The following is a 9,650-nucleotide window of genomic DNA, read 5'->3' on the forward strand; positions in this document are numbered from 1 at the left end:
GACTCCAACTAATTAAAAATTAGAAAGAAAAGAAGTTGCACTGGCCAACAATTCTATGAGCTTGGGTGTTTTAAAGCCCCTTGCTCTTTCTCTAATGTTTTCAGCTAAATAAGCATATTTGATGATCTATAATGAAGAACATGAAGTATCCAGTGGCAAATCCTAGAACTAGAATATTTCCTATTACAAAGAGTATGTCTTGAATGTCTTCAGAAAAAGAAATACTCATTTACATGGAAGATAATACTCCAATACAAGACATACTCTTTGTAATAGGTAATAAATTCATGAGAATCAGTATTTTAAGAGGTTAAACAGGCTGCCTGCTCTAAGTATAACCAAGAAGGGTTCAAATGGTTAAAATATGTTCTCAGTAAGCAGCAAATTCAAAATTCATTAATCAAAGAACTGACAATGGTTGCCATCTAGTAAAATTTTAAGTTTCTTGTGAATTTGGGAACAGTGTATTCGAGTGACATAAATATGTGAAAAACATGAACAAATAATACTTCCATGGGTACATACATACTTCTTGTGTTGGTTCACTCTTGAGTTGGAAGAGTTGAGCTTTCACCTTAGAGAGCTGCTGCTGTAAAGTTTCCATTGTCTTTCTGTGCTCCTCTTGCAAATGTCACACTTGATCTTGGAAGCTGTTGCGGAGGACCTCATTCTTGGATGTGAGCTGACTTACTGTCTGGGCATGTTCAGACTTCAGCATCAGGTTCTCAGATTGTACTGAACATAACCTGAAGGGTGAAAGGAACTTAATTCATATGCTGACTCAGCCTTTCTCAACTGGTTCTATAAGAGAATCCCTAGGACACCTACTGAGTATATGTATGAACCAACTTGTCCCTGATGCATCTATAATGTACTGCTGTGTTAAAGCCTAGATGACCAGTTGTCCTCTAGTTAGAATTCTTTTTCTGTGTTCTATAGCTCAGATAAAGAACTTTGGTTCAGAGACTCTGTTGGGTGATTTAGGCAAGGAACTTTCTTCATGGTTCATCATGAAATAGGACTATATATATACATATATATATATACACCTATATATATGTATATATACATATTTAAATTTTTAAAATATTTTTAGTTATAGTAGATACAATACTTTTATCTTATTTATTTTTATGTGGTGCTGAGGATCAAACCCAGTGCCTCACATGTGCCAGGCAAGCACCTTACCACTGAGTTACAGCCCCAGCCCAAAATATGATTATATTTAGAGCATAAAATAATTATACTTTTATTAACCCATTTTTTCAGGTCATTTTATGGGGCAGCTTCCATAAATATAAGATTAATCTACCTTTTCTCTATTACCATGAAAATGTGAAAGATGATACTTCCCATAACAAAAGTCTTAAAAGTAAAGTATTAATTTTTGAGTGAATTAATATGAAACTTAAATACAAAGACTTGGTTTACTGTACCTGCTTCCAAATTTGAGTGCACATCAGAATTGCTGGAGTTCCCTAATCTAGTTTTTACACTATAGTCACTGAAACTGAAACAGAATCTCCAGCAATTCACTCTAGGAATTGCCAACTTTTAAGTAGTTTTTCATGTAATTTTAATGTACTCAACCTGACACTAGTTAAAAGACCTTACAATTTGGGAATACCTTTTTTTTTTTTTTTTTTTTTTTGCCGTGTTGGGGATTGAACCCAGAGCCTTGTGCATGTGAGACAAGCACTCTACCAATTGAGCTCTATATCCCCAGTCCTGGAACAGCTACTTTTAATGTTTTACTTGTAGTTTTGAAGTTTTATGTTTGGTTTTGGTTAATTTTTTTTTTCCTTTTGGTATTTTTCTTTCTTTGGTATTAGGGATCAAAACCAGGGTCACAAGAAAATAAAGGAAAAACTATTGGCAATTGCAATTTCCTAAGCAGGATAAAGAAACATTTAAGAGCCAGGCAAGGCTTCTAGCTTTCAGGCAGTATCAATGACACTTCTGAATTTACCTACTTGAAATCTAGATGATCAAACCCCTCTCTTATGTAATTGGGATGACTGTGCTAGTGGAAGTTCACTTTCCTGTTCCAGTTGTTACTTGGGACCCTTGGATAATGTAAGTAACTGGCTGGCATAATTTGCACATTGCTCTGGAGCTGTTTCTGTAATTTCATATGGAAAAAGTATGAATATTCAAACATTTTAAATAACAGAGACCACACAAAGAAAGTCATTTTGGAGGCAGGAAAGTCAGTTTTTAGTACTTAAAGGAGCATAGTAGGTACTCAAAATATTCAATGAATCATTAAATTACTTTAGAAGCATCAATTATCAACTGTACTTTATTTGTGTTAGCAATATTGAATATATATGTTCTTTTTTGTGTGGTGGTGTTGGTACTGGGGATTGAGGAGATTGAACTCAGGGGCACTTTATCACTGAGCTACACCCCCAGATATTTTTATTTGTTAAGTTTTGAGTCAGGGTCTCACTAAATCACCAACACTAGCCTCAAAATTGCAAACTTCCTCCCTCAGACTCTGTAGATTACAGGTGTGTGCCACTGTACCTGGTTAGCAATGCAATTTGCAATAACTTTCCTATAGTAAAGAAAAAGTGTTGAAAAAGTACTGTACATATCAAGTAAATGTTACTATTTATAAGCTAATTTCAAGGGAAACTCTACTGACAGTAGTTAGAACATTGGTAGAACTTCCCTGAAACTTTTGGTTTACATGATTAATGTATAAATGACACATTTTTTAAAAATTATAAGTTCCTGGGTGAGGTGGCACATGCCTGTAATACCACAGCTCAGGAGGCTGAGGCAGGAGGATCATGATCAAAGCCAGCCTCAACAACAACAGTGAGACACTAAGTAACTCAGTGAGACCTTGTCTCTAAATAAAAAATAAAAAGGTCTGGGAATGTGGCTCAGTGGTTGAGTGCCCCTGAGTTCAATTCCTGGTAACAAAAAAAAAGTGTAAGTCAAGAAATCAACCCCTTTCATTTTTCAGGTTAGTATAAGATTATGTATATACTATAAACACACTTTAGGCAGGTAAAGTACTCTAAAACTCTTGAGGAAATACGCTCAAAGAACTATTTCTCAGGGCCTTAAGACACAACAAATATTACCACCCAACTTCCTACTGTAAGAGGCCAAAGTTTCTTCTTTGCAATAAACTATTTATTTTGCCTATATTCCTAATGTATAATATTGTAATGTAATGATTAACAAAATATGATAAGTTGAAAGTAGAGTTGCAAAAGTTAGCTGCATTTTAATTTTTAGTCAACAGTTGTTTAAATGTTTTCCCTTGGAAATGAAGAAAAACACTTATGATTTGACACTTGGGTTGGAAAGTAGCATTTTCTTCTTTTTTTTTTTTAAGAGGTATCAATTGTCCTTTGTGTTAGCTGTGTGTGTGTGTGTGTGTGTGTGTGTGTGTGTGTGTGTATCCCCACTCCCCTCTTTTTTTGGTGGTACTGGGGATTGAACCCAAGGGCACTTTACCACTGAGATACATCCCTAGACCTCTCTGTTTTTTTTTTTTTTTTAATTTTGAGACAGGATCTTGGTGGTACCTACCATACACTAGTAACTCTTTTAATAATATTAATGTTCTAAAAATGACAAAAAACAATCCAAAGAGGGAGGCATAAAGGAAAATGAAGCAAAGTTATTAAGACTTTAGAAATGTCTACTTATTTTTAAATCTGTATTTACTCCAAGGAACAACACATCAGGAGTTCTAACAAAGAAACACAGCTCTCTCGTACAAATAGCACTAGTGCTGCCAGCAATCTTACTTTTCTCGCAGTTCTGCTTCTTTGGACACTGTTTCCTGCAGCATCCTGTTGTGTCTCTCCAGCAGAGTATCATGCTCAGACTGCAATGTCTGAAGTTCAGATATATTGATCTGTAAGTTATTTTGGCTCTCTTGTAATTTGATTTTCAGTTGGTCAATTAACATTTCCATGTGTTCCCTAAAATAGAAATAAATAGTTGTAAAACATTAAAGAGGTGAAACTCCATTTTGTGGCTTCCAGTATATTTTAATCATTTAATCTTTCTATGTCATACTCATTATGAATGATTCTAAAGCAAATATAATTATTGTAAGGATTCGTTATTCAATTACTATAGGATTAGATATAATAAAAAAGATGTTATAGTCAGATTTTAAACCTCAGTGCTACATATTTACAAAAAAAGAAGTCTCGGGCTGAGGTTATGGCTCAGTGGTGGAGCGCTTGCCTTGCATGTGTGAGGCACTGGGTTCGATTCTCAGCATCACATATAAAGAAATGAATAAAATAAAGGTCCATCAACAACTAAAAAAATAAAAAAGTCATCTCTGAATTTTAAAAATTTATATAGTGGAATAGAACATTAAATGACATCAAAATAGTGTATTTATGTTATAGATTACGCCATTAGTTAAAAAAAAACCCACCTAGTTCTATATTAACCATTATGAGAACTATATTTAGAATAAGCTATAGTGAAAGACAAGACCTGAAGAAATGCAGTTCTTTTTAGACTTAGAATAAAATCTAGGAGAAAACAAATAGTTAAAATCCATAATTTTGACACAATGCATACAATATTCATTTCATTTTTTAAATTACTGTTTTTAGTTGTATGTGGACACAGTACCTTTATTTATTGATGTGTTTTTATGTGGTGCTAAGGATTGAACCTAGTGACACACACGTGCAAGGCAAGTACTCTACCACTGAGCTACAACCCCAGACCTCTTCATTTCATTTTTTAAAATGTATTAACTGGCCAGGGCAGTGGCATACGCCTGTAATTGCAGTGGCTTGGGAGGCTGAGGCAGGAGGGTTACAAGTTCAAAGTCAGCCTCAGTAACAGTGAGGCACTAAGCAACTCAGTGAGAGCCTATCTCTAAACAAAATACAAAATGGGGCTGGGGATGTGGCTTAGTGGTTGGGTGCCCCCAAGTTAAATCCCCAGTAACCCCCCCAAATTAAAAAAAAAACTATTGACTGTATAAGAAAGTAGAAGAAATGTAAAACATTTACATTCAAATGGTTTGAACCCAATTTTAAGGTATGCTCAAAAATGGCACTTGCAAATGGTGACACTTTTCCTAAGGCACCAAAAATATATCTCAGAGAAAAGACAGCCTTTTTAACAAATGGTGCTGGGAAAACTGTATAGCTATATGTGGAAAATGAAGTTACACCCCCCTCTCTCACCTTGCAAAAAACTCCATCAAAATGGATCAAAGACTAAGGAACTAGACCAGAAACTTTACAATTGCTAGAAGAAAACATAGGGTAAACACTCTATCATATTGGTACAGGCACCAACTTTGTTAGTAAGAACCCCAAAGTATAAGAAATAAATCCAAGAATCAATAAGTGGGACGCCATCAAACTAAAAGGCTCCTGCACAGCAAAGTAAATGATTAAGAGCATGAACAGATAGCCTACAGAACAGGAGAAATCTTGGCCAGCTGCTCCTCTGATAGGAGATTAATATGTAGAACTCAAGAAAATTAACATAAAAAAATCCCCTAAAACAAATAATCAATAAATGGACAAAAGAACTAACAGAAACCTCTCAAAAGAAACACAGATGGCCAACAAATACATGAAAAGCTGTTTAACATCTCTAGCAGTTAGGGAAATGCAAATCGGAACTACACTAAGATTTCATCTCCGTTCAGTCAGAATGGCGATGGTCAAAAATACAAATAAACGCTGGCAAGGTCGTGGGAAAAAAGGAACACTTGTATATTGTTGGTGGGACTGCAGACTAGTACAACTACTCTGGAAAACAGTAAGGAGATTCCTCAAAGAACTTGGGATGGAACCACCATATGACCCAGCTATTCCACTCTTTGTTATTTTCCCAAAACAACTTGGCATATTACAGATATACCCACCTCAATGTTATAGCAGCATAATTCACATTAGCTAAATTATGGAATCAACCCAGATGCCCATCAGTAGATGAACAGATTAAGAAACTGTGGTACATATATACAATGGAGTTTTACTCAGCCATAAAAAAATAATGAAATTAGGCATTTGCTGGTAAATGGATGAAAATGGAGAATATCATGCTATGTCAAATAAGTCAAACTCAGAAACTCAAATGTCGAAAGTTTTGTCTCATGTGGAAGTTAGAGTAAAATAAAAGAAAGGGAAAGGGAAGGATAGGGCCATATAAAGAACCAATCAAATATAAATTAATAGACTAGAAAAAGAAAGTCAAGCAGAGTAGAAGAAGGAGAATGAGAAAGGGGAGGGAGGGTGGGAGGGAAAATGAGGGGATCAAGAACTGAAATCAATTTCCATTCATATGAGTTTGTTGGAATGAACCAAACTACCAAGTGTAACTATAAAGATCTAATAAAAAAAAATCAACTTCAGCTTTATCAGGAAGTACTAGTAAAGAGAATATCTCATCATGCTTCAATCATAGTTTCCTTATTTAATAGAGTCTTAAACAAAAAGTAACAGGAACATAAACATACAAACACCACAGGATCATTAGTCCTGTTTAGAATAATAAAGAGTCAGATATAAAACAGCTTTGAATACTGAACCTCTACTTATAAAAACTGAACACGCATGCCAGAGAAAACCCTTATTTCTTATTCCCATTGTATTTTTGAGTACCTTACAAAAGGGATCTGCATGCTAGTTTCAAAGAAGCTTTAAAAAATACACTTCTCTAATGGAATTGAGATGGTCATAAATTTCAGAAAAATTTATTTCTAGACAAAATTTGGTATTTAACTTAAAATTTCTTGAATTAACCATTTTTAAGCAACTTCTGTTTAACCTAATTAATGGTGAAGAAGTATATTTAAAAAGCACTTTTTTCCTTTGACTCCTCCATTTTCAAAATTGGAAAAACTAATCATAATGTAATTTTGTTGCCTAAATTTCTACTATGATCAGATTCTATTAAGAGAACATCAAATATTAGTCACAGTGATGCCAAACAACTGTTTTCATTGGTAACAATACATAAAAAATTAACACTTGAAAGAAACTGAAATAGAATTTTCAACCTACTTTGTGAAGAACCTGTGTTGCATGTTTCTTTTAAATAAACTTTAACTTTCTTGTTTAGCTCCTTCAGTTTCAGCCTGAGATACAGATTTATTTTTCTGTTGCTTGAGAACGTTGTGAACTTGGACTTTGTAGCTCTCAAATTCAGAAGTTATAGCAACTTGTTCTGCCTATAATATTTAAAAGAAAACATTTTTTATTGTAACATGATCTAATTTTCTTGCAGAGGTTAACAAACTAAGGTGAAAATCTATTTTTGAAAATTAATAGCTGACATTCGTTTTAGCCCCAATTAACTTCACAAAAAGTACACTTCTGTTAGTCTTACACTTTTTAAGAGTTTCAAGAATATAATTTTGTCTGACAAATTCTTAGATTTACTGACTACCCATAAACTTTGCAATACACTCTTTGCTTTCGTAACTTTATAAAGATTTTTTTTATAAATAAAAGAAAAATTAATTTTCAAAAACATTAAGTTACTTGAACTTCAGTTTTCAAGAGTGGTACAAATTAAATTCTACATCATCTACTTTCCTGACCTGATCTGTAAACTTTTACAACACTACTGCCAAGATTACTTAGATAAAAGCTGCACCTCTACAAAATTACTGGATCATTTCCAATTGTTTTGTATGTTGTAGACAAAAAGTAGGTTTCTATGAACATTCTATTACAATGTCATTTTATAAACATTTTGTTCTCAGAGTCAAAACACTTTTAAAAGAAAAAGTTCTTATAAATAAGTGATTTTCTTTCACACATAAATTACAAAACAAGGATGAAATAGAAACAATGTGTGTGCATGTTTTTCCTTTTAGCAAAAATTGTTACTAAAATGATTCTTAAGGTGAGGATGCATTTTGGGTAGAGAAGGTTGAGCTGAACCAAGAGCTCATTTAGTAAGTGTTTTTAACTGCAAAACAATGAAAAAGGAGATCATAGCCCTGAGTAAACTGCTCCCTGGCAGTTAATAAAATCCCCTTGGGAGAGGCTTCTGATCTGAAGGACACACCTGGGCAGCTTGGCTCTCTTCCTGCAGTGCAGACACCCTCTGCTGGTATGCACTCATTGTGCGCTGGTGCTGCTCTGCAGAGGTCTTCAGGTGTTCGTGAAGTTTGTTTCTCAGATGTTATTTTAGCCAGTTGAATCTAAAAGGCAAATGCTTTAAGCTTAGTTCTGGTAAACCTTATCTTCACTGGTTAAAGATATTTTCCTTAAAACATGAAATTGAGATTTGAGATAAGTATATACAAGTGACAGAATTAAGTAGAGGAAAAATTTTAGGTATTATTTGTTATTATTAAAAAAGCAAAGCAATATGAAAAGAATATTTTTATGCTGTTGATTTACTTTTTCTTAAACCAACATCAATCAAAAAATCAATCCCTCAAAATCCCAGACTACATATTTAATATCTCAAGACATTTTAAACACAAACACACCCCGTCCACACACACACACATTTTAAACAAATACATAAAACTATTTTGTGAATTGCTTTATGTGAATGTAGTATCATTCAGAGGATTCAGATGAGGTTTGGGGCCATATTTATTTTATTCTGAACTATTCTACAGTGTATTATGGATCTTCAAATGCATGAAAATACTGTAGCCTGAGCTAAATGGTATACCATGGTTATATACCACCTGATTTACTGCTTCTACTTCCTCAAAATGTTGAGGAAACCTTTTGAATATCCTTAAAGGGTAACTCCTTACAGGATAAATAAAATACCTGGAAGATAACTCATTTCTTTTGTCTTTTTTTTTAGTTGTCAGTGGACCTTTATTTATTTATATGTGGTGCTGAGAATTGAACCCAGTGCCTCACACATGCTAGGCAAGCGTTCTACCACTGAGCCACACAACCCAGCCCCAATAACTCATTTCTATATAGAACTTTTTTTTAAGTCTTTTAAAAAGTACAAAGAACCTTATTTTGTAGACTTCCACTTGCTGTTGACTGCCCTCCAGCTCACCCTTTAACGATGCTTGTAGTATTAAATGATCAGTTTCCTACAGAATGAGAATCTTGATTAAATTAAAAAATGAAATTATTCATAAATAAACTATGAATAAGTACTAAAATATAAAATTAAGAAATTAACATACTGCCTGCTTTGAATCTGCTAGTTCCTTTTTGGTTTTCACAACCAACTGCTTGATTTTGGTGGTTATTCTTCATACTGTTGCACTGAAGACTGTAGTGAAGCTAGCACAGGAAGTAATTTCAGCAGAAAGAGATGAAACAGGTTTTAATGAGTGAATATAAATATGCCAATGATGAGTCTTTTCTTTGTATTAACTTACCTTCATATGAACTTTTTGAGCTTTTTATTATGGAATATTTCAAACATTCTTGACAGCAGTGGCTAAGGTACAATAAACTCCAGTGTACCCATCATTCAGCTGAACAATTACCAATGCACCCAACCTTATCTCACCCAGACAAGGAGTTCAGCAAAGTACAACCCACAGGCTCTTTTTGTGAATACAGTTCTACTATAACAGCAAGTCTCATTCATTCAAAACAGTCTATGGTTGCATTAGTGCTAAAACAGTGACCTGAATAATCGCCACAGAGACCGTGTAGCCCATAAAGCCTAAAATACTTATTATTCCGCCC

General features: G+C 34.1%; 1 protein-coding gene across 2 annotated transcripts; it reads right to left on the minus strand.

The window, feature by feature from the left end:
* Positions 1–293: 293 nt before the first annotated feature.
* On the minus strand, positions 294–9,416 carry LOC124973651 (GRIP and coiled-coil domain-containing protein 2-like). 2 transcript variants are annotated; one of them, XR_007106693.1, is made up of 6 exons: positions 9,137–9,416; positions 8,958–9,040; positions 8,035–8,170; positions 7,023–7,189; positions 3,774–3,950; positions 294–746 (listed from the first exon to the last, which is right to left on the minus strand). XR_007106693.1 is itself a non-coding variant. In XM_047537459.1 (6 exons), the coding sequence occupies exons 3-6, from the start codon at positions 8,089–8,091 to the stop codon at positions 632–634; spliced, it is 471 nt and encodes a 156-aa protein (XP_047393415.1). In that variant the 5' UTR covers positions 8,092–8,170; positions 8,958–9,040; positions 9,137–9,416; the 3' UTR covers positions 294–631. The 2 variants fall into 2 exon arrangements, 1 of the variants encoding a protein (XP_047393415.1); XM_047537459.1 differs by having other exon boundaries at positions 7,068–7,189.
* Between the last annotated feature and the right edge of the window lie 234 nt (positions 9,417–9,650).

This window comes from Sciurus carolinensis, unplaced genomic scaffold, assembly GCF_902686445.1.
Source record: "Sciurus carolinensis unplaced genomic scaffold, mSciCar1.2, whole genome shotgun sequence".
Taxonomy (NCBI): domain Eukaryota; kingdom Metazoa; phylum Chordata; class Mammalia; order Rodentia; family Sciuridae; genus Sciurus; species Sciurus carolinensis.

Excerpts from the sequence above, each read along its gene's own strand:
- LOC124973651 (XM_047537459.1), bottom strand. The coding sequence starts at position 8,091 with ATGAGTGCATACCAGCAGAGGGTGTCTGCACTGCAGGAAGAGAGCCAA. Across the intron at positions 7,190-8,034 it reads AAGAGAGCCAAGCTGCCCAG|GCAGAACAAGTTGCTATAAC; the intron begins GTGTGTCCTTCA and ends TAAATATTATAG. Across the intron at positions 3,951-7,067 it reads GAAGGAGCTAAACAAGAAAG|GGAACACATGGAAATGTTAA; the intron begins TTAAAGTTTATT and ends TTTCTATTTTAG.